This window comes from Castor canadensis, chromosome 6 (assembly GCF_047511655.1).
Source record: "Castor canadensis chromosome 6, mCasCan1.hap1v2, whole genome shotgun sequence".
Taxonomy (NCBI): domain Eukaryota; kingdom Metazoa; phylum Chordata; class Mammalia; order Rodentia; family Castoridae; genus Castor; species Castor canadensis.
Genome location: NC_133391.1, coordinates 33,579,001 through 33,603,475, shown reverse-complemented (window position 1 = coordinate 33,603,475; position 24,475 = coordinate 33,579,001). Strand labels below are relative to the sequence as shown.

Here is a 24,475-nt window from a genome sequence, read left to right as displayed (position 1 = left end):
GTCTTTGGAGGAATGCCTTTGAAAAGGATTTTGAGATGCCAGTGCCTTCCTCTTTCTGTTTTTTATTCATTTATTTTTTGGCTTCCTGGTTATGAAGTGTGTGACTTTGATTTACCACAAGCCCAAAATCAGTCGGCCAACCATTCATAGACCAAAACCTCCAAAACTATGAGCAAAAGTAAACATTTTTCTCTTCATGTTACCAGTCAGCTGGCTGGGATCCTTGCGCTCTGCTCAGATATCATGAGTAGGCAAGGAATAACCAATTCTGCTGTTTGGTAGTCCTGAGCCCTTGAGTGTCAAAGGCTTATAGTCTATGCTGACAAACCCAGAGGCTTATGGCTCCAAGCAAACCCCGAGAACTAGACCCTATAGGTCTAGGCCTTAGACTTACAGTTTTAGAAGGTCAGGTTATAGGCTTTCTCCTCTAGAGTCTGATTGCCAGCAGTCTGGCACTAAGCACTTAGTGAAATTCTTGGTTTTAAGCATCAGCATCAGCAATAGCAGGCAGCTCCTATAACAACTAGTGATACAACATTCTGGCTTAGGGTGTCATATCTTTGGCCCTTAAGGCGTGGTGGCTCCCTGGTATTTTTTCTATGAGTAGGGCTTGCAGTTTCTTATCTGTGGCTGTGAAAAGCCACAGATTTCTATTTTAATTCATCCTTGGCTCTCCACCATGTCTACTCCCCACTGTGTCTGTCCCTGACTGCTGTCTGGAACTCTTCTTCTATCCTCTTCTACCTACCACTGCCACTGCTACTGATGCTACCACTTATGCTGTTACTGCTATTATTCCACCATCTTCTCTTCATGTTACCAGCTCAACTCCCTTTACTGATAATAAAATATCAAAAATAGGCAAGAAAAGTCATTCAGAAGAAGCTTTTTTATTGGAGCTAATGTAACACTAGGGGAGGGCAACACAGGAAGGTGTCTCACAGCTAACTCCAAAAGTGAGCTGAGCAACCTGCTTATAGAGCCTGAAGGCGGGGAGGAGCAAGGGGGTTTGCACCAATCACAGTACAGTCCTTCATGCAAATGAACCCAGAGTTGTGCTTCAGCTGCAAGTGGCTGTGGTTGTAATGCAGCTTCCTCAAGGTGTCCATGGAGTGTTCACAGCAGGAGTGTAGTCTGTCCAGGTACAGAGGGGCTGCTTGGCTGACAATCCTCTGCTCAAGGGAGTCAGACATAAAGGAAGGGCCTATCAAATGATCCCACTCTTGAAAGTGTTAATCATTCACAGAAAACATTAAAGAGTGGTTTACAATAAAAACTTAATAAAAGCCAAGGCTGGGAATGTGGCTAAAGTGGTAGAGCACCTACTAACAAGCATAAAGCTCTGAATTCAAACCCCAGTATCATCAACAAAAAACCAAAACCAAACATACCATACCAAAACAAAGCATAACAAAACCTCAACTACTGCCCCAGTGTCCCAGGGAGCAGTAGGTGCCTTGATCTATCTCATTTACAAGTTGATTACCTCAGATATTTTGTCATAGTAATAAAAAGATGACTAACATATTCAACAATCTTTCTGTAACTTCTGAAGGCTAGGGCTTAGAGTAGCAGGCAGATATTCTATAAAATAAACACAATACATTTCCTCATGCCTCTCAGTCATTTAGAAAATGTTAATTAGGTATATTTGACACACATACTTGACAAATGCTATGAAAAAAGCATGAGAGTGGATAATGAAAAGGTTTATCTATGTGTGTATAAGTATAGAGAGATAAAGAGAGTATACTCTGTGGGGTATTGAGAATAAATCTCCCTTTCCCACTAACAGAAATTTAATCCCTAAATTAGTCTTCATTTCTCTAGGGTTTATTTATAGACAGCATGACCATATTTAGCAGCTTAAAGTGCAGGATTCTCAGTTAAATTTGGATTTCAAATCAATAACAAATATTTCAAAGATGAAAAATACAAACATTGTGTGATGAGTACTTGCATTAAAAATAAATAATTTTACTTGAAATGCATATTTAATTGGTATCTCTTATATTTTATCTGTCAACCTATTACAGACACAATTTTTCTTATCTTTAAAATTACTTAGTATTCCAGTGCTTGGTTTGGGGTTTTACTTAAACTTCTCTGTAAAACTTCAGGTAGTGAGTGATACAATGCAGGTATCTAACACAGGAAAGGAATGTGCAACAAAAGAAACATGTATATAGTCAAATCCTCACACTATATACCTTCAGTATTTTCAATATTAAACATTTAAAAGGGAAAGAAGGAGGGAAGGAAGGATGGAGGGAAGGAAGGAAGGAAAGAAGAAGGGAAGGAGGGAGAGAGAAACAGAGCGAGGGGTGAGTTCCTTCATTTCAAGGGTGAAAGGGATCTAGAGAAAATTTTGTAGGAAGAGTCAACATTAGAGTTGGAGAAGCAGGACCTGAGAATCTAATGCAAGGTAGTTATTGGGAAGGTAAAAGAAACACTAAAAGAAAGTAGAGAATTGAGAAAGTTACCATTGTGAATAACCAGAGCTTAAGTAAGCGGGCAATTTCTGGAAGCCGTTTGAGTGCAGTAGTGAGGATGTTTTCCTGTCCATCTCGCAGGAGTATAGAAATCTTTCTGTTTTATTTCCCCAGCTGCTCTGTTCCCAGTGTTCCAAGGCTTTTGCTCCATAAGGGAGACCTTTCCAGGCAGGGCTTCCTGTCATTGTTACAATGACTGCTGCTCCACTCTTCAGCAATATAGGGAAAACTTTATGAAGTCTTCTAACTTGTTTTAAGCCTTTCAGTATTCATTGAGGCCTGGAAAGGGGCTGCAAGTGACTATGATTTACCTCCATGCCTGCAGTTCCCCAGTGTTCTCTATTCCTGTGCAAACTTGTACTCTGCCTTAAGCAACTAGTTAAAGCGATTTACCTGAATGCCTTGTAACAGCATGATAAGCAAGATTTCATGTTCCCTTTCCCTTTGAAAGTGGCTACCCTTCCCTATTTTTCAGCTTAGTTCATTGCCTTATAACCTCACATCTCTCTCTCTTTTCAAATGGTTTCATTATCTTTTGAATTAATATACATTAATATTATGAGGTAATTTCTTTGTAGTAATTCCATACATTTCATACAATGTACTTTGAAAAAGTTCTTTCCTTCCATTATATTCACACTCCTCCCTCTTTTTTCCCTTCCTTTTTCAAACAATGTTTGGTCAGTTTTATTATGCTGTCTTCAAACATACACATGTAGTATATTTTAATACTCTTTCTTTCTCAGTGTCCTTTCCTTCTCCCCTTCTATTGATCCCCTCAAGATGGTCCCCTTTCATATCCCATTATTATAATTATATTATTATTATTATCACCATTTTAAGTCTAGTTTCCAAACATAAGCAAGAACATACAATATTTGGCTTTTTGAGTTTGGCTTATCTCACTCAACATGATGTTCTCCAGTTCCATCTATAGTTCTGCAAATGGCATAATTTCATTTTTCTTTATGGCTGAGTAATATTCCATTATATATGTCTCTCTATATATATACCCATATATGTGTACACATACACATACATATATACACACAGCATATTTTTTTCTGATCTCTTTTAAGAAAAGTTATGAACTTGTAGATTATCCAGCATTAGTTTGTTCTTACAAAAGCGGGAGTGCTGAGAATAACTAAGTCTTCCCCTTCCCCTCTAGTTGCCCTCTGCTATGGTGGTCCAGCCTCATAGTTCTTACACATTGAAGGGTTTGCTTATTGACTGGACCAAATAGTCTACGGCCATACCTCCCTGAACGCGCCCGATCTCGTCTGATTGGACCAAATAGCCTCGAAGTCAAGACTAGAGACTAAGAATTAATTTGTGCAACATTTATCCGTTCAGTTTTAGCTCCTGCTAAGTTTCCAAAATAACTGGGTACAGTAGGGAGGTCAGGGCTGTTAATTGGTATAACATACTTAAAGAAGGGCTCAGGTGATGGATTCAGACACATCCTACAGATGTGTGGTGTCTGGTAGTTTCTATGGTGAAAATTATGAGGTAGCAGAATAAGGGAGAAGCAAGATTTTCCCATGTTATACTTCCATGACCAAATGCTTAGAATTTAGTCCTTCATCATGGCAGCAGAGGAGTTGCTGACTCATCAGTTATGCACCTAACCTCTCATATGAAAACATCGGTCTGCTCACTGAAGTCCACCCAGACCTGCCCCATTAATGCTCATTGTGCAAGAGAATGGAGGGTGAGGGGGAAACTAAGCAACATCTTTGCTTCTGCATCTGTGATATTTTCCTTTAACAAATCTTAGATTTCAGAAAAGTTGATGTGCACGAGTTGTTTGATAATTATACATATACGCATGCACACATGTACTCAGTAGGTTTTACACAAGAATAAGATGCAGATTTCCAGTTCCAGCCATAGAACTGTATCAGATGAAACCACCTACAAAAAATTATAAAAGTAGGGTAAAATTCATTAAAAAATGAAAAGACAAAACTTGAGGGGCTCCAACTGATCAAGACTTACTGCTTATATAATTCCTGCTTGCCAGAAAAAAAATGATAACTTCTTTGTAATGACATATCATTCAGAATCTCTATTATTTTTAATGTGGAATGCCTGACATTGATTAAGCAATTATGAGGTATCCTAAAGAGAAAACTAAAAGAGGACTAAACAGAATAATACCCACTGACAAGACATAACATACAAACTGACCTATGTGTGCTTTAGATTCTAAAAATATCAGATAGGGATAATGGTGTGTGTGTTCAAGTAAATAGAGAAAATTATAAAGAACTTCAACCCTGTGAAAAGCACTGAATTTCAAAATAATTTAATACAGAGACATCAAGACGGAATCCAAGAATGAAAGTTTAATAAGGACAAAGTAGCCATTGGTGTCAAGTGGTTCTACAATGCTTAGTTAAAATAAAAGACATGTTCAATGAACATAGTGAAAAGATGGACTTTGTTGAGCTAGGTGAGACTATTTTCCTAAATGAAAGAGAAGAATTCAGTTTGGATTGGATCAATGAGATTTACAAAGTAATTAATTAATCACAGACTCACAGCACAATTTATTAATCTCTATGGCATTCCTTACATGTCTTCTGATGGTGAAACTCATTTCAAGGCAAAGGAAATGTGGCAGAGAATGACAATTCAATGAACTTTGCATGTGCCCCATGACTCAAAGTCAGCTAGCTTATTACTACATAGGAATGACTTGAATACTTTTCTTAAGACTTAGACACAGTTAATCTGGAAGACAGTACTTCAGAAAATTGGGCTGCTTCCTTATAACTTATTGTATATGCTTCAAAATAGCAGTCAAAATATTATGTCAACCCACTGTATCCTGAATATTATGTCTGGGAAACAGAAGTATAAAAGTAGTAGTTAGTGCTCTGTGTATTACATGTGAAAGCACACATAAAGAATTTTTGCTTCTTGTTTGCCAAACTGTTTTGATGTCTTTGGAGGTCCCAGAACCAAAGGTTTGTAATGTTTCCCATCAGAGAACATAGTCATCGTTCTGCTGAATTATAGATTGACAGTGGACAGTTCTCCAACTATGTGCTACTTATGCTCCTAAAGCAACTGTAGTATTGTTAAAATGAAAAATTAAAATGCCAAATTCAGCTTGGGTTGTAGCTACACAATGAAGCAAGCAAGAGTCTATGTGGAACCCAAGAAATAAGAGAGATACATCTGTGCTCCTTTTATCCATAAAATAGGCCAGTAGAAAACTATAGTGGTCCTATGTAAACAGGGTTACAAAAGACTCCAGGCCTATGAAAATGGACATGTGAATTAAATTAAATTTGTGATCAAATTAAATGTTTTAGAATAATAAAAAGGTCTGGAAGAGGATAAGAGGAGAATGAAATAGGTGATGAGAAAAAATAGCTGATTCTGGTTGAGACCTCATAGTAAGCTCTGTGTGGAAAGACTATAGTAGCAATGTGTTTTTGGTAACGATTTTTTCCCTTTGATCTGCTTATAACCATGCTACCATATATGAATTGCAATGGTGATAGATACTATTACCATTTGGGAGTGTGACTGAGTTGGTATTAACCCACAGTGATTTGCTTGCTGATAGGATTTTGTGTGTCCTTATATTTGTTTTTCTTTTGTAAAAAGCTAGAGTGGATTCTAAGGACAGAACAGATTAACTATGTAGGATAATCTGTTTGGTTATCTACATCTTATGAATTTCCCATTATTCAATTCTCTTCAAACTGTCCCCATTATTCTCTATAGATCCTAACTGTGGGCTCTCTTTTTTTGGTACCTAAGTATATCACTGATATGGCAGTCTCTTAACTCTTAAAATTATCTGACTCAGAATTTTAGGCACTGTGTACTCTGTTCACCTTTCTTTTTCTTTCCCTTGCTCCCATTTATAACCCATAAAAATATAAGTAATATATAGATCATTTTTTCATTTATGTTTATTACTGAAAGACATTTATAGTTATATTTGCAGATAATGTGTTTTTATTCTATTAGAATAAAGACCACTACAGGGTGTGTGGGACAAAGTATTAAATAACCTCAGATCTCAGTTTATTTATACGGAAATAAATATTTTAGCTAATTCTTATATGGGGCTTATTTGTACAAATACATTGGTTAAATAAAATCCAGTGGACTTTTAATTTTTCATTTGTTGCCCTTACCAATGAACCACATACTTTTCAGTCTATAGTGGTGATCCATTAAACAATCTTCCATTTGAAACAACAGATCAAAATACACAGCAGGGCCCTGACTATGTAGCGGCTCCCCCTCACTTTCCCTCAAACTAAGACAAGTTTATTCCATTCATTGTTTATTCTTTCAACTTATATTTAGTTAGGCTCTATGTAAGAGGTTGGACACTAAACTAGATTATTTTTATTCTCATTACACTTGAAATATATTCTTAGTTTTAACAATATGGACATTTATCAGCTAGAAAAAGATAGGAAGGAACGGAGGTAAGTAGGTAGGGAGGGAGCCATATGTATAGCACTATAAATCAATAACCTCTATCTCTAACCATATTTTGTTCTTCTAAAATAAAAATATAATTTTAGATAATTAAAAGGTAATTCCTCCCAAGAAAGAAAAAAGTATCCTGTTATTAGTTGATGTCAATTTTCCTATTAGTATTCATCTTTCCCTATCAATTTGTATAACTTCTTTGTAAATTTAAAAAATTAGCCCCTCATCTTTCATGACCTATAATATATATATATAAATATATGTATGTGTATTTACATTTTTTCAGTTAACTTTGGGTATTTTTATTTTATTTTGACATGTAAGCATATTTAATTTTTATATTGTCAATTGTGTCCATCTTTAGTGACTTTTCCTGTCTTCTTTAGAAACATCTTTCCAATTCAAAGACAATAATAGAAACTGTGCACTGGTGGCTCACACCTGTAATTCTAGCTATTTGGGAGGCTGAGATTGAGGTGGGTTCAAGGCCTGCCTCAACAAATAGTTCATAAGACCCTATCTCCAAAATAACCAGAGCAAAATGAATTGGAGTTGTGGCTCAAATGGCTGTGTACCTGCTTTGTAAGTATGAAGCCATTAGTTCAATCCCCAGTCTCACACACACACACACACATTTGTGCCTGTGATAATTTTCTTTATTTTTAGTAGGTCTTTTATAAGCTCTTTTTGTTTAATTTTAATATGTGTCTTAACATAATAAAGAAGTTAATATTTTATCAAATTTCTTTAAAAAACTTTCCATTCTCTTTTACATTATCCGTTGCATATTATTTACATGTAGCTATACTACTAAGAATTTTAAAGGAAGATTTATTAATGAAAATTAAGAGAAGACTTGCTCAAAAGCAATCTTTGCTCAACCTCTACTTGAAACTGATCAAGAAATGTGATTAAGAATACTAAGAGTACTGAGTCAACCTGATAGGACACAAACCTGGCTGACCTTGGATACTCATTTCTTTTCTCCTTTTGTTAGTTTAGTGATATGGCTCTTATGAGTTGAATCAATCTGTGGAAAGACAGTAAGGCTGATCTCAGTCTTCCTGGTGGCAAAGCTGTTCACAGAGCCCTCATGCACAGATATTTACTATTAGCATGTAAACTCCTGGTGTAGCTCCTGGCCCCATATCCCTAAATATTTTTCTTGTTACCTAAGGAAACTAAGCATTCCAAAACCCCAATTAAGCTAACCTATACCTAGAAAACAGGTTGAAGGAATGGTCCTCTCTCTCTCACTCTTTTTGGAAGTCCTCTCTGTATACGTTCAGTCTCCTGGCTAATCCAACCTTTCTCTGGGGATATTGGCCATTATAAACCCAGAACAGCTAAGCTATGCCACTGCTGTGGACCAGGGAATATTTAGAGAGATCATCTTTTTTCATTACTTCTGTGTTGAAAATAAATTGAGTGTAATATCCACACCACTTGGTGCTAATGACTTGTGTGCCCTGGCATGATAGCTAATAATATTGTACAAATACTAGTTCAGATGCTGTTATGTAGCTGGCATATATGTAGAAATGAGAAAAAGGAAGAAATATGAGGAAGAAAGATATTTCCTCTTTCAACAGTGTCTATTCCTGTCTGAGGCCACAGATGAGGGGCAGCTTATTGGCAGATGTGAGAAATGGGAGACTGGTACTATAGGTATAAAGCAAAGTTCAAGCTTGTAAGTGTGAGCTTCAGTTTAAAAACGGAAGTTAAAATTGCAGATTCTCCTCAGTATTCAACTGCTAGCTCTCCCTCGCCTTTTCTGAAAAAAGAAAAATATTTTGTTGAGCTTTCTTTGCATAGTCATCAATGTCTGAAGAAGTTACTTATGCAAATCTAAAATTCCAGGACTCTGGTAGGACAGAGACTGTTCAGAAGCTTGACAGTTTTGAGACAAACGGTAAGATTTTGAGCTATGAATGTGTTGTAAAGTGGTAGAATTTGTTGTAGCCCACATCTCAAGTACTAGTGAATTGATAGTGATACTGGTATTAGTCAATTTGAATTTTTACTTGTCTTTCATTTTTTCCAAAAGTATCAAAATGGTTATGTCTTTTTTTAAGCATTGACCACTGAAACTGAATGCAATCATTTACAAATTTTCTACTTTTTAATTTTGCACTTCAAGGCATTTGGAAGGGAGTCATATTTTCAGATGACTGAGTTTTGTAAAGTGTTATGAAATAGAGACCGTTTGTTGTCCAGGAAAGTCATGGGTATGGGTTTTTTAGTTTTATAGGTTTTTAATAGGAAAATGCTTGTATGTGTGTATGTGTGTGTGTGTGTGTGTGTGTGTGTGTGAGAGAGAGAGAGAGAGAGAGAGAATGAGATTTGAAAATATTACCTTTGGCCACTGACTGCCAATTCTTCACCTCTCCTCCCCCTCTCAACCTACTCTATTAGGCTTCTTTTCTGTTCATGGACACTGTCCTTGTCTAGGTCACTAATGGCCTCCCTGTTTAATCTCAATAGTCATATCTATAATGTTGTATTGCTTCACTTTTCTGTAGCATTCATAAAGTTGAACAGTCCTTTTTTGCATATTTCTTTCTTTGCATGTTCTTCCAGACATATCCTCATGGTTTCTGCTTTCCCTATGGCTGTTCTGGAGTTTTTTTGTTGTTATTGTTTGTTTGTTTCATTTTGTTTATTCTTTCCTCTAGATCAGACTCTATTTAATGGAATATTCCAGATTTTCTGAGTTCCCTTTTCTTATGTCACCCACTATACTCTTGTAAGTTTCTTCATTCAGTCACTTGGCTTTCAATACAATGATTTTCAGTATCTCATTGTCACGTTTCCCTAGGTATCAAGGCCAGAAACTACAGTACCTATTTCACATTTTCATATGGAATGCTCATTTCATTTCTTTAATTTCTTCAAGTGTCATTTCTCATAGAGGTCATAATTCTTTAGTTACTCTAATTTATTGTTTTAATTTTTTTCAAATAGGTCTTTCCCTAAATTAGGGTCTTTGAACTACATATCCTCGATGTCTATAATGTCTTCCAGTGATTTTCATATTGGTTCCCATTGAGATCCATCTATGCATTGTTCCTTGTCACACTAAGATTTATCACCATGACTATACAGATTTTAAGGCTTTGTTAGTTAATATTATTAGCACTCACAATAATATCTAATAAATACAAGGTACATGATAACTTTTAAATAGTTGAATACATACATAAATGAGAAAATAATTCTTACTAAGGACAACACTTGAATTTGTAATTTTAAATCATAGATAAGATATTGATCATGTAACCCTTTCAAAAATAATGATTTTCCAAAGCATAAAGAAATTGGTTTCATTTTTTATTTTCAGTTCTCTTTGTATTTCAAAACATTATTTCACCATCAACTGTGAGGTGTAAAACATATTTCAGAAGCATCAGGTTATCCTTGAATTTATGCTTGAAATGCTTTCATATGTACACATGATGATAATTTAGATCATATAATGACATCATAATAATTTACAATATAAATTTCATAATCCTTATAGGGAAATGATTTGTTCTGGGATTCACTGTTCAGTAAAAGCAACAACAAAAGGAAGCATTAAATAAGTGTTTTTTATCCTAGCTACTTGGAAAGTGGAGATTGGGAAGACTGTGGTTTGAGACCAACGCAGGTAAAATATTCAGGAGACCCCATCTCAACCAATAGCTAGGCATGGTGCCACACACATGTCATCCCAGCTATGAAGGAAGCTCATAGAGGAGAATTGTAGTTCAGGCCAGGGTGGGCATAAATCAAGACCCTATTTCAAAAATAACTGAAGCAAAAAGGGCTGGAGACAAGACTCACGTGGTGGAGTGCCTGCCTAAAAGTGGGAGGCCCTTAGTTCAATGCTCAATTCTGCCAAAAAAAAAAAAAAAAGTGTTTTGTTAAGGACTTTGAAAAAATATTGAGTTCAAATGAGGAAACAATGTAGATCCAGAGTAAGCCAAAGGGTGATTAGAAGATACCCCGAGACATGAAAAAGACAGCCCACCATTTGGGATTTATAGTTACATGCTCATATTGAATTCAAATGAGGAAACAATGTAGATCCAGAGTAAGCCAAAGGGTGATTAGAAGATACCCCGAGACATGAAAAAGGCAGCCCACCATTTGGGATTTATAGTTACATGCTCAGGATTTTATGAGAATACATAAACAACTGATAAATTGCTTTGTTAAACCATAACTCTGCCATTTAAGGGATGACTACTCAGATTAACTTCTCTGTTAGGTGCCAGCTACTCACTTTCCCCACATTTGGGCAATTGCTTTCTTTCCTCCCCCCTCTTTCTTATAAACTTCCCTTTTGCCTTTTTGTTGCTTGAAACGAGGCTATGAGAACACAGATGTTTCTGACTTACTCTTGAAGAGGATTTTTTTTAATGTCCTTGAGTTTCTAGCAAATTACATTCCTTTATGGGTACATTTTATGAAAGAAATGAAGGCAAAATGGATGAATGAAATTAATGTGTATGCTGTTTCCGGATCTCTGCTAATTTTTGTTTTCAACAGCACCTCCTGCTTCTTCCCATACATGGTGTAAAACAGTCTTGGCTCTGATTCTCCTGTGCCTTCTGCTGTTCATTGGACTGGGAGTCTTGGGAAGCATGTGTATGTATTACTCATTTTGATTAAAAGAGAAAGCATCTACCATTTCATGAATTTCATAACCAAAGTTTATTCTTTGAATTAGGCTTTCTAATAATAATATGTGATATACCCACAAAGAAACCTTATAATGCAGTATGTAACATTGACATAGTGTGTTTCCCTCACTCCCATAGAGTGTCTTATTCCTTATCCCTGAAATTTTTAAAATATTTTTGTGTAAAAATATTTAAGATGATAATTCTATTGAAAGCTTACAAGTTTCTATTTTGTCATTTCTCTCTCTTTCCTTGTTTTTTTTTTTTGATTTGGAGATTATAAACTGCAAAATACCAAAGAAGAGCTTCAGAGAAATGTTTCCCTACAACTGATGGATAACATAAATAGCTCTGAAAAGATCAGAAGCCTCTCTATCACATTGCAAAAATTAGCCACCAAATTGTGTCATAAACTCTATAATGAAGAACCAGGTAATCCTGCATTGCTCTCTGGCTATTTACCAGAAAATGAAATAAACCTTAGAGGCATTTAAGAATCATTCCCCAACAGAACCATTATTTGAAAAAGGAATTAAATATGGTTAATAGAGTCATTGATATTTCCACATAGTTGAAAAACAGATATTAGTGATAATCATATACCACCAAATTTCCAGGTATGACAGTGACATAATGAACAATTAAGACAGCATACAATTTCTCTAGTCTGAAATTTACAGAGATAAATTTAGTATCTCTAATTTAATTTACTATTGAGATCAATCGATAATAGATTGGAAAACATACCTCTTTATAGACAGCTTCATTCCAAAACTTCAGCAAATGATTGATGAAAAAGACCATAGAAAAGAGGTAAATTATCAGTGTTACCCTTGGAATTGGGGGAAAATTGATCTTATAATTCCTCTGTAAGTTTCTGAAGCTTTTGTAGCAAACATGTTCCTTGTGTTCCTCAGAAGCTTCTCTGATATTCAACAAGTCTGAAAGCTCAGACTTGTTGAGAGCTTGAGGTGCACTAGTTGAACAAGGCAGCATTGATGCAGATATGTAGGGCTGATTCTTAACCACACGAAATATTTCGTGAGATTATAAATGAATACAAAATATGACCAAATGAGATTATTCAGTTCTCCTTGTGAAGTTGGATACACTTGAATCCCAGTGTCTAATATAAAATTTTCTGTTCAAGTTTTGTGGTAGACACATTGTGGTGACATATAGATTGACAATACAGTATTCATTTTCTTACCCTTTTACCTAAAAAAAGAAGAAAAACAGTGAATGTGGCAATAATAACAATGATGAGGACTAGTCACAGAAGCCAAATAAAACTATGTTCTTCTTCCAGAGCACCAATGTAAACCTTGTCCAAAGAGCTGGACGTGGCACAAGGATAGCTGCTATTACAAGCATGATAGGTATGCAACGTGGATAGATGGCAACACGTTATGTTCTGCTGAGAATGGCAGCCTGTTGAAGATTAAGAACAACAATATATTGGTAAGGCTCCTTGTCACTCTTAGTGTGAGAAAAGAAATCACTTTGCTATCACAAAATAGGAGCAGGTGGAGCATGCTAGGGAAGACCCATTATCAACCCACTCACTTTTTATTTTAGTTGAGGAGGGAGGTGAGTGAGACCATACACTTATCTCAGAGAATCGCAATCGCAGCCTGAATAAACACCATCCAAGATTAATACAGGGCACCCAGAAACCTCAGGTCTGAGCATTTCCAAGTTAGAAATCAAGAATTGAATTTCTGAAAGTTTACTTGAAAACAGAGGTTCTGAAGGTCATTTCTGAGGATTACCAATTCCATAAAACTGATACTCTTTGTTTCTATCTTCTTATGTTTTTTAATTAAAAGAAGAGGTCAAGTTATAATAGGTTAGCATAAAATATGTATAAATGACTAAAATTAGGATGATATGACAAGAATGAGTGCCAAACAGAAAAATTGCCCTTAGCCATTGGCACCAAGAAAAGTGAATTCTCTCCTGCTTTATTTATTTTTTTCACTTCTTTCTTTCCAGGTCTAAATAACTTCCTATTTCACTTATTACTTAGTATTTCTGGCCACTCAGATAGTAATAACATGTATATATTTTTAGCACAATTGTATTTTCTAAAATCTTAGCTCCTCTGCTGTAAGAAACCTTATCAAAGAAGGAGAAATCAATCCATTTTGTCTTTTTAATTAGATCATTCTCAAATGATTCATTGATATTTCCTCATAGAATGTTTTTATATTGAAAGGTGTAGAGGGTTGAAGTAAGATAATATATATATACGTATATACACATATATATACATATATACATAAATACACATATATATATATATATACATATATATAAAAAACACCAAATACTGTTTGAAAAGAGAAGAGGAAGTCAGAGAGTTAAGGGAATATAATGTAGAAGGTGAACTTACTCAAAGTATACAATACACATTATGGAATTAGTACTATGAAACCCCTTTGCACTATTAATAAATGCTAATAAAAATAGTAAAAGAAATAAAGAAAAGAATCTTAAAATGAAATAAAATTTAATTAAAAATAAAAAGTTAAGTCTGGAATAAGGAAAAAAAAAAACACGTTACCTTGGCTACAAAGGTATTTGTCCCTATGCCTTGCTTCTCTAACTGGGCTGCATTGCTTTTCTACTTCTTTCTTCTTCTGATAATTCTTGTTTAAATTCATTAACTGCTTCCTTTGCACCTGGGCTAAATAGTTATGGCTCAAAGATTTTGATCTGGAAGGCTGTGAACTTCTCATTGACCCTAAGTGAAGATTATACAATGAATTGAGAGGTCCTTTCTCCTTGTGAAACAGAAAGTGATACCTTAAAAATACTAAAATTTTACAACAAGAAGCACTTTCATTTTCTTTTCAATGACATTGAAAAATAGTAATGCAATGCCAAAGTAGTATCTTAAAATAGTAATTTGTGATAAATTACGTTATAAGGTGATGTACAGAAATACGAGACAATTTTTAAAACAGACCATCTCTACTTCCTGTAGGAATTTGTAAAATCAAAAGAGTTATACAACTATTGGCTGGGATTATCTCCCAGAAAAAAGGCCATAGACACTAAGAGAGTAGATGAGAACATTATCTCCTCTGATTGGTAAGTCTCGTTTTTGTGGGTGGGGAGATGTTAAGAATGGAACCCAAGGTCTTGCACATGTTAGGCAAGTGCTGTACCGCTGAGGTAAATCCTCAGCTCCTGGCTTTTTGGGACTTGCTCTGTGGCCCAGGCCAGCCTCCAACTAAAGAACTTTCTGCCTCAGCCTCCTGATTGCTGGAATTGTAGGCGTGTACCCCTTGCTGGCAAGTCTCTATTCTTGTTGATAATTTCTATAATTGGCATTGAGTAGAGAAGTTTTCCTCGGGAGGGTTATAGATTGCAATTAAAATGAGTTTCAATTGAGATTACATCCTTGAAAATATCTTCTCTGTCAGGCTTCTTTGAAATATTTAATCATGCAGAAAATTGGCAAAAATATCGTTTTTATTTTGACAAGTCACTAATAAACTTAGCCAAATTATAGAGATGTTTTTAACACATAATTTTCCATAAGAAAATTATGGAAGTCTACAAATTCACTGGGCTCCAATAAGTGTTTAACATTGTGTTAAGAGTTTTGGAATGATTATATTTGCAATGATATGTGCAGACTGAATAATTCTAGGTATATAAAGAATATGGTACAATAAATACATCACTTAGAATACACAGACTCACCAAGAATAAATTTTACTTTTGGAATTTTTGTTATAACTGACTTTTTTTGGGAGAGTGAGAAAGAGGGAGAGAGACACAGAGAGATGGGATAGAGGAGTGATGAAAAAATGCATTGTGCTCTATATCTGATATTTGAAGTGGAGATTTTTGTGCAAAAATTTAAAGTGACTGGAAGAACATTACAGTATAAAGAATAACAAAATTCAACATGATATATTGCATATAATGTGTAAATCTACTAATATATGTATATTGTATATATGTATATACATAATAATTTGTTGTGTAATTTATTTATGACCATGATTATAAATTCGTTGTATAAGTGGATTTATATATTATATCTGATCTAATTGTAACAGGGAAAAATCATAAAAAGGTGTCAAAAATTCCACTTGTGTCATAATTTCTGAAATTTTAGAAGCAGACAGTAGTAGACTACCTAAAGAAATCAGAGCTGATGTGCTGGATATGTTGGTGGCCTCACATTTATTACATATGAACTGACTGCAGAGACATCAAGCAGGGGCAGGTCAGGGCTACTGGTTGGAATGCAGTGCTGCCGCACTGAGCTTAAATACCAAGATTTCTACCCATTTATCACCACAGGTTTTACAACAAGTAGATATTTTTGTTTTTATCTTCAGCTAGAAATAGGACAGGAATGTGGGTCAGAAAGACAGGATGGCTCTATCTTTGGTGGTTGGCAATGCCTGGACTGAATGGGGATAAGATAGATACAAAGAAAGGGGAGAAGATATATCTTAAAGGTCTCAGCTGGAATGAAGAATTTGAGATAAAGATAACGTATTATCTTTGTGTATTAGTAGAGAGTATGAGTGAAATCTTGCTTTGAAAAAGAAGAATATAAATGTGCCTGCAATTATTAAAAATGGAAAGGTAATCTATAACGGAATGAAAAACTTCATGGTTATTTCAAATTATTAAGAAATAATACTGAAATAAATTATCATATATATGTATCTGTTATTTGTTTTTATTTTTATGCTCTTAATTTTATTTGGGGTTTGTTTCTGGAAGTGGATGATAATAAGTACTGCCTGTACATTGTTACCACAAGCAGAAAATTTCTTGAAATTTTAATTGATGAACTTATTTAATGGTCATTACTTATTGACCTAACCATAGATACTAGATTGAGCATCAATAATGTTTTTAATTTATAAGTTAGTTTTTACTGGATCACTCGATAAACTATCCAGTGTTAAAGGTTGGTAATAAGTCACAACTTCAGAGAAAAATCTCTGAAAAATGGCTAGAAGGAAATGCCACTTGGAGATGATGTTGCACTTAGAGTACCATATATTAGGTTAATTCTCATTTTAGTGATTATTGGAAAATACTTGAGGACGACGGTGTCAAAGATTCACTCTCAGGCCAGTTCAACCATAGAATTTTTCAGTGACATTATTATTTTGGGGGGAGTTGTAGCAGACTTTGAACTCATGGTCTTATACTTGGTAGGCAGCACTCTACCACTTGAACTGTGCCCCCAGGCCCTTTGCTTTTTAGCTTTTATTCAGGTAGAGTATTACATTTTTGTTCTGTGGCTGGTATCAAACCATGATCCTGCTATCTAGGATTATGGACACACACCACCACACACTGCTTGTTGGTTGAGATGGGGTCTCACTAACTTTTTGCTTAATCTGACCTGTAATCATGATCTGCCCACTCTCCACCTCCTGAGTAGCTAGGATGAGAAGCATAAGGCACTGTGAGCAGCCAGAATAGTTTTAAAGTGATATTAGCCTCAGAAGAGATGATAAGTCTAGAATTAAGTGACAGTAAATATTCCACATATGGGAAAATAGAGAAGACAGAGAAGTAAAGTGTGTTTCACTTTGTGTATGTGTCAATAAAAATGATTAACTTGGACACTCAATACTCTAAACGTGAATTCAAATTTACCTTAGACACTGCAGAGTCTAGGAGCAATAATACCATACAGCAAAGTTACTTTTATGTGTATTTTAAATATCTGTCTTTCTAAGTATGCTCTTTGTTTCTCTTTCAGGTTTGAAGGAAACACAAATGTCTTAAATATGACGTATTGTGGATATATACATAAACTGTATGTATATTATGACGACTGCACTCTAAAGAAAAACATCTTATGTGAGAAGAAAGCCAATTCAGTGAAGGCTGAAAGTATGCTAATGAGTGAAGTTCAAGATGAAAGAGTGTAGTTAGTGCAATTGTTTTGCTCCAGATAATATCCCACAATTGGAATGAACTTCAGAAAGCATACATTTCATGTATCACAAAATAATATGACTAAATTTCTGCCTCTTCTAACATTTACGTCTCTCTCTCCTCATTTGCAGAATGTAAAGAAGCTAAGTCACACCTTATCATCTACATACAATCCAGATACATGTTCAGCATAAAAACATAAGTTCTGGGGGTACAAGAATTTGAAGATAACTTTTCCTGCTTTTCAAAAGATAAATCAGGCCAATAACGACCTTGTAGAGAAACCAGAGAAAATTAAATCTGGGAATATATAAAAAGAAAAATACAATATGACCAACATGGATTTATTTTAGTAAAACAGTTTCATTAAAATCTTAAAAAATTAGAGAGAAAAATATATCATTTCAATAGATGTAGAAAAAATTTGATGCTATTTAATACCCAAACATAACAAAAACTTCTAATAAAACTAGAAATTTCCCTAATATATGAAGAATTTTGACATAAAGCAACAAATAAAAAAACCTTAAGGTTATAGTTAACAGTTAACATCATACTACTAGCAAAAGAATGAATGTTTTTCCTTTCAGCTCTAGAACAAGGTGATGGTGATCCTTATTGATCACTCTATTTAACAACTATTATTGTCTATTAGAGTTCCTAGCAGTGAAACAAGGCAAGAAAAATGGATAAAGAAGAAACAAAACATTTTTATTTGTATATAATATAATTATGTATATAAGAACCAATATATGTTTTAATTTTTAGAATAAGTATTATATCAAGATAATTGAATAAAATCTCAATATAAAATCAATCATGTTATGTATTAAAATGAACAAGTGGACATAAATTATAAAGTGTAATCCCATTTACAATAGCAGTCCAAATCATAAAATAGCAATAAACCTAATAAAAAATGTGGAAAACCTCTACATGCAAAAGTTTTGTGTAATTTCCCCATTACTTCCATTTCCAATGTCTGGAAAACTGACATTGCATCTTTGCCCTAACATGGGCCATCTGAGGACCCTTCTATTTTCAGAATTTTCTATAGAGACAGGCAAATACTTAATTGAGAATACATCATTGATTATTTTCTGCCTTTGGCCAACTTCACCTTCTTTCTTTCTCCTCCATAGGTAGCTAGTATAGAAACATACACTTCACATTAAACCCCTTCCTGATAACTTCCAGCAAAGCTTGTTTTACAGAGACCAAACCTGCAATAATGGATAGCAAGAATGGTTCAAATGGTAAGATGAGATGTGGGGCCTGATTTACCTGCTGAATAACTTATAATAAGAAACCCATCACTGCTGTTAAAGGAAAAATAAAAAGATTACCCAGGCATAAAGTTAAAGTTTAAATGTTAAAATCTTCACAAATGGTGACTGGAATGGTGAATGAGTAGAGTCAAGGATGCATTAAAGATATGTAATGGGTGTTTTAAAAATATGAAATAAAAGTAATAAGGACAGGGAAACTGGTTAGCTGTTGCAACTTCAACTGACACATTGTGAAGTGTATCATTAAAAAAAAATGTAAGTGTGAATATTGCCAGGGCATTAAATGAAAAAGTTCACATCTCATTCAGTTGGAAAGCAGAGAAAAATGAGGAATAATCCTGGGTCTTAATAATAAGAGGGGCAGAATACCAAGGAATTTAATTTTTTTTTTTTCAGAACTGGGGTTTGAACTCAGGGTTTCATACTTGCTAAGCAGGCACTCTACCACATGATCCATTCTTCCAGCAAAGTGTTTACATTTTAACCTGGACAACGCTGTTTTGCCAAAATCAGGCCATGATTGAGAAAACATAAGGTGGGGATATCTTTGATTGATGACCCCAAAATTCTTGATCATCAGATTTTTTTTGAGCTCCCTGAGACTTCAGAATAGAACTATTTCTCCCTCTTAATGGATAATGCTCTATGCTTGCTTAAAAACATGGTAGAGGCTTCACACCATAAGTCAAGATGCATATGCCCCCTGCCCCCTAAAATCTTCATCCATCTATCCTACCCACAAGCAAATAACTAGATACTCTGGTTAGGGTGTGATCAGATCTCATAATGAGAGAGAGAGAGAGAGAGATTGCAGACCTAGTAAATAGGTCACAAGAATAGAGAGACAGACACTTAACTAGACTCTCAGAATATTAGGACAGGGATGGGAGAACACAAAATTTGGTAAAAGAGAGTTTATTGATTTAGATGCACTCTCTTGGGATAGAGTATTTAATAACCTGGCAAGAACTCTAGAAAATGGTACAAACACATTAATAGTATGGCTTTCAGAACTATGGGGAAATAAATTCTCCATTCTAAGAAAGAAATATTATGCTTGCCTTGATAAGAAAAGAAGGGAATAGAACTTTCAAAGATGTGAGAATATTAGAATAGGTATCAATATAAGGTGGTGCGTTGACATTGGGTGCGTACAGATTGATGATTATTATTTCCTTTTGGTCTATTTCCCCTTTTATTAGTATGGAATGTCCTTCTTTATCTTGTTTGATCAATGTAGGTTTGAAGTCTACTTTGTCAGAGATAAGTATTGCTACTCCTGCTTGTTTTCGGGGGCCATTGGCTTGGTAAATCTTCTTCCAGCCTTTCATCCTAAGCATATGCTTATTTCTGTCAGTGAGATGAGTCTCCTGTAAGCAACAAATTGTTGGATCTTCTTTTTTAATCCATTTTGTCAAATGGTGTCTTTTGATGGGTGAATTGAGTCCATTAACATTAAGTGTTAGTACTGATAGGTATGTGGTGATTCCTGCCATTTAGTTATCTTAGTTGTTTGAAGGTTTGATTGTGTGTACCTAACTTGATGTTACTCTCTACTGTCTTGCTTTTTCTTATCCTGTGGTTTGGTGCTGCCTGCCTTTTCATGGTTAAGTTGGGTGTCACTTTCTGTGTGCAGGATCCCTTGCAGAATCTTTTGTAATGGTGGCTTTGTGGTCACATATTGTTTTAGTTTCTGCTTATCATGGAAGATTTTTATTGCTCCATCTATTTTGAATGATAGCTTTGCTGGGTAGAGTATCCTGGAGTTGAAGTTATTTTCATTCAGTGCCCGGAAGATCTCACCCCACGCTCTTCTTGCTTTTAATGTTTCTGTTGAGAAGTCTGCTGTGATTTTGATGGGTTTACCTTTGTATGTTACTTGTTTTTTCTCTCTTACAGCCTTCAATATTCTTTCCTTAGTTTCTGAACTTGTTGTTTTAATGATGATATGTCGTGGAGTAGTTCTATTTTGATCTGGTCTGTTTGGTGTCCTGGAGGCCTCTTGCATTTGTATGGGAATATCTTTCTCTAGATTTGGGAAATTTTCCGTTATTATTTTGTTGAATATATTACGCATTCCCTTCGCTTGCACCTCTTCTCCTTCATTGATGCCCATGATTCTCAAGTTTGGTCTTTTGATGGAGTCAGTGAGTTCTTGAATTTTCTTTTCACAGGTCTTGAGTTGTTTAATTAATAGTTCTTCAGTTTTTCCTTTAATTACCATTTCATCTTCAAGTTCTGAGATTCTGTCTTCTGTTTGTTCTATTCTGCTGGATTGGCCTTCCGTTTTGTTTTGCAGTTCTGTTTTGTTCTTTTTTCTGAGGTTTTCCATATCCTGGCAGTTTTCTTCTTTATTGTTTTCTATTTTTGTCCTGAGTTCATTTATCCATTTATTCATTGTGTTCTCTCTTTCACTTTGGTGTTTATACAGTGCTTCTATGGTTTCTTTTATTTCTTCTTTTGCTTTTTCAAATTCTCTATTTTTATTGTCTTGGAATTTCTTGAGTGTCTCCTGTACATTTTGGTTGACCCTTTCCAGTATCATCTCTATAAAATTCTCATTGAGTACTTGTAGTATGTCTTCTTTTAAATTATTCTTGTGGGCTTCATTGGGTCCTTTGGCATAGTTTATCTTCGTTTTGTTGGAGTCTGGATGTGAGTTTCTGTTCTCTTCATTCCTCTCTGGTTCCTGTACTAATTTTTTGCTGTGGGGAAACTGGTTTCCCTGTTTTTTCTGTCTTCCTGTCATTGTCCTTGGTGTTGTTACTGTCCCTGTACTGTGTGTAATTAAGCATTTTCTAGCTTGTAATAATAACAATGGTCATATTTAGAATGGAAGAGTGAGCTGAGATGGAAAGCAAGAAGTTAAAGAAAATGGGAAAACAAATATACAGACAAGAGGGAGAAAGCAGAACAAGGTATCAGACAAGAGAGTTTCAAAGGTATAAACAGGGAGTGTTAGTGTACTAATCGACAGTAAGCTGAACAGACATTAGAGAGACAGAGAGAGGATTGAAAATCAAAGATAAAAAAAATAAAAAATAAGTAAATGAAAGTAATATCCATATATAAAAATGAATTAAAATAAAATGGAAAATAGAAAATTTAAACAACAACAACAATAAGAAACCAAAAAACTTCCAAGTTTATATGCAATGCAGTTTCAGTCTTAATAATTTGGGTGTACATCTCAATCTCCAGTCCTGGAGTTGGTGCCTCAGATGTTGTTCTGTAGTTGTCTCATCAAAGGGGATGCATAAAGTAGAACAAAACTACACACTCACACACACACACACACACAAAAGCCCCACCAAGTGTCCCCAGTTCAAATGCAATACAGTTTCAGTAAGTTTTTCAGCTTGTAGGTGTAATTCGGTTGTTCTCTCATCAAAGGTAGGTAGGAAGAAAAAGAAAAAAAAGCATCTGGAGGCAGTTCTGAGAGTGGTATCTGCAACTGTGGCTTGCCTGCCTGCTGCTCTCAGCCTGTAGCTGGTGGCGTTATTTATGCAGATCTCTGGGGTGAGCTAGCACTCACCTGGTCCCACAGGCTTTGTTTGCTCAGAGTTCTCCTGTGCAGGAGCCTCTGCTACAGGCTTTCCCCTTTCCAAGCACTGGGAAAGGTGACACTGCCCCCGTGTTGTCAGGCCTGCGTGTTTATTTACAGTTCATGTGGAAGGTGGGTCTTCCCCCCTCTCCTCTGAAGTTTTCCTCCCACTGTCACTTTCAGAAGCTTTCCTGCTCCTGCTTACTGGGCGGTGCTGCTGCTCCTGCCAGCCACCATGTTTGTTTGCAGTTCACATGGGAAGTGGGTCTTCCCTCCTCTCACAAGCTTCCCCGCTCCTGGTTGCTGAGCGCGTGCCCCGCTCCCGCCAGAGGCTCCCCGGCCCACCTGGCTTGTTTATTTACAGTCCCGGGAAGGATTCCCTTCCCTCAATCTTCAGCACTCAGGGCGCCCCACCCTCTTTCCAGCGTGTCTTAACTGTTCTTATTGCTTATCACTCAGTTTCTCTTTTTTTTTCCCCTGGGTGGAGGTCAGTCTGTCCAGGGGGCTATGCTGCTCTGGCCCAGGCTTGTCTGTGGGGCTACCGCGGTACCGCGAAGCTCACCTGGTCCGCGTCTTCCCAAGCCATATGGGTGGCGGCCACTGGCGGCCCCAGGGGCTCTTCGTTTCTCCGTTTAACGTGAAGTGGAGATTCTCTGCACCGGCTGGAGATGTGGAGGGGTCAAAGTTATGCCTTTTCTCAGTGATTATGCCTGCAAAGTGTGTCTCCAGCGTCTCTCCAAGATTTCACTATAGAAGGGTCGCTTTCTGCTTCCTACCTCTAGCCGCCATCTTGGAATCCTCAGTTGTTTCTTTCCTAACTCTGTAGCACATAATAACATTAGTCTCTTTCATATATAACATGATTGGAGATATACATTATATTGTTAATGATGTATTTTATTCCATATAACTATCTGATTTAACTTTGAATTGGTGAATTAATTATTGGTGAGTTATACCTCCAGGTCAGTGGTGAAAAACAACACATTAAACCTGCAACTATTCTGCCATAGTCCTGCCAGAAAATAGAGAATAGCTCAACTAATAAAAAACTTTAGGTGATTACAACCTTCAAACAATGACTGGACCTCAGATGTACAAATCTCAATGCAGAAATACAAGAAATGAGAACAAACATGGCAACATGATACCTCAAAAATAAACAATCACACAATAAAGGATCTGAATGATAGTAAATAGATGAAATCTCAAATATTGAACTCAAAGAAATAATAAATTATTAGTAGTGAAAAAGGACATGTATTAACATCTCAATGAATGCAAAGAGAATACAAATAAACAGCTAAATGATAAAGCAGCTTTTATCAAAGAAGATAAAAACAAACTGCTAAATGAAATAAGAAACACAATGTAATACATGAAAGGGCAAATAAATAAATTTGATATTTTTGACAAAAATCAAATTAAAATTCTGGAAATGAAAAGCTCTATGAGTCAAATAAAAATTGACAGCCTCCTCAGTTGACTTGTCCAAATGAAAGACCAAATATCAGGACCTGAAGACAAGCTAAATATGATAGAAAAATTATATGACAATGAGGGAAAAAAATAAGTGTAAATAGAATATGCATGAACTCTGAGACTCCATTAAAAGAAGAAAACTTGTGAATTGTGGACATAGAGGAAAGAGAAGTGCAAGCTAAATGCATAGGAATTTATCCAATAAAATAATTACAGAAAACTTCCCAAATCTTTTTTTTTTTTTTTTTTTGTGGTACTGGGGATTGAACTCAGGGCCTCATGCATGCAAGGCAAACACTAAACCACTAAGCTATATCCCCAGCCCCCAAATCTTTACTAAGAGATGCTCTTCTAGATATAGGAGTCATTTAGGACTCCAAACAGAGAAGACCAGAATACAACTTCCTCATGTCATATTATAGCTAAAAATTAAACATAGACAATGTTGAATATATAGATCATTAAAAGCTGCAAGGAAGAAGCATCAAGTCACCTATAAAGACAGACTAGTCAAATAATAACAAATTTTGCAATAGACACCTTAAAAGCAAGGAGGCATGATGTATTTCAAGTTTTTAAAGAAAATCATGCCAACCCAGA

General features: G+C 35.6%; 1 protein-coding gene across 1 annotated transcript; it reads left to right on the top strand.

The window, feature by feature from the left end:
- Positions 1-8,584: 8,584 nt before the first annotated feature.
- Positions 8,585-17,662, top strand: Clec12a (C-type lectin domain family 12 member A). Its single transcript, XM_074076086.1, has 6 exons — positions 8,585-8,874; positions 11,496-11,594; positions 11,906-12,061; positions 12,939-13,090; positions 14,619-14,725; positions 17,382-17,662. The coding sequence occupies exons 1-6, from the start codon at positions 8,784-8,786 to the stop codon at positions 17,551-17,553; spliced, it is 777 nt and encodes a 258-aa protein (XP_073932187.1). The 5' UTR covers positions 8,585-8,783; the 3' UTR covers positions 17,554-17,662.
- The last annotated feature ends 6,813 nt before the right edge of the window (positions 17,663-24,475 follow it).

Excerpts from the sequence above, each read along its gene's own strand:
- Clec12a (XM_074076086.1), top strand. The coding sequence starts at position 8,784 with ATGTCTGAAGAAGTTACTTATGCAAATCTAAAATTCCAGGACTCTGGT. Across the intron at positions 8,875-11,495 it reads TGACAGTTTTGAGACAAACG|CACCTCCTGCTTCTTCCCAT; the intron begins GTAAGATTTTGA and ends TGTTTTCAACAG. Across the intron at positions 13,091-14,618 it reads TTAAGAACAACAATATATTG|GAATTTGTAAAATCAAAAGA; the intron begins GTAAGGCTCCTT and ends TACTTCCTGTAG.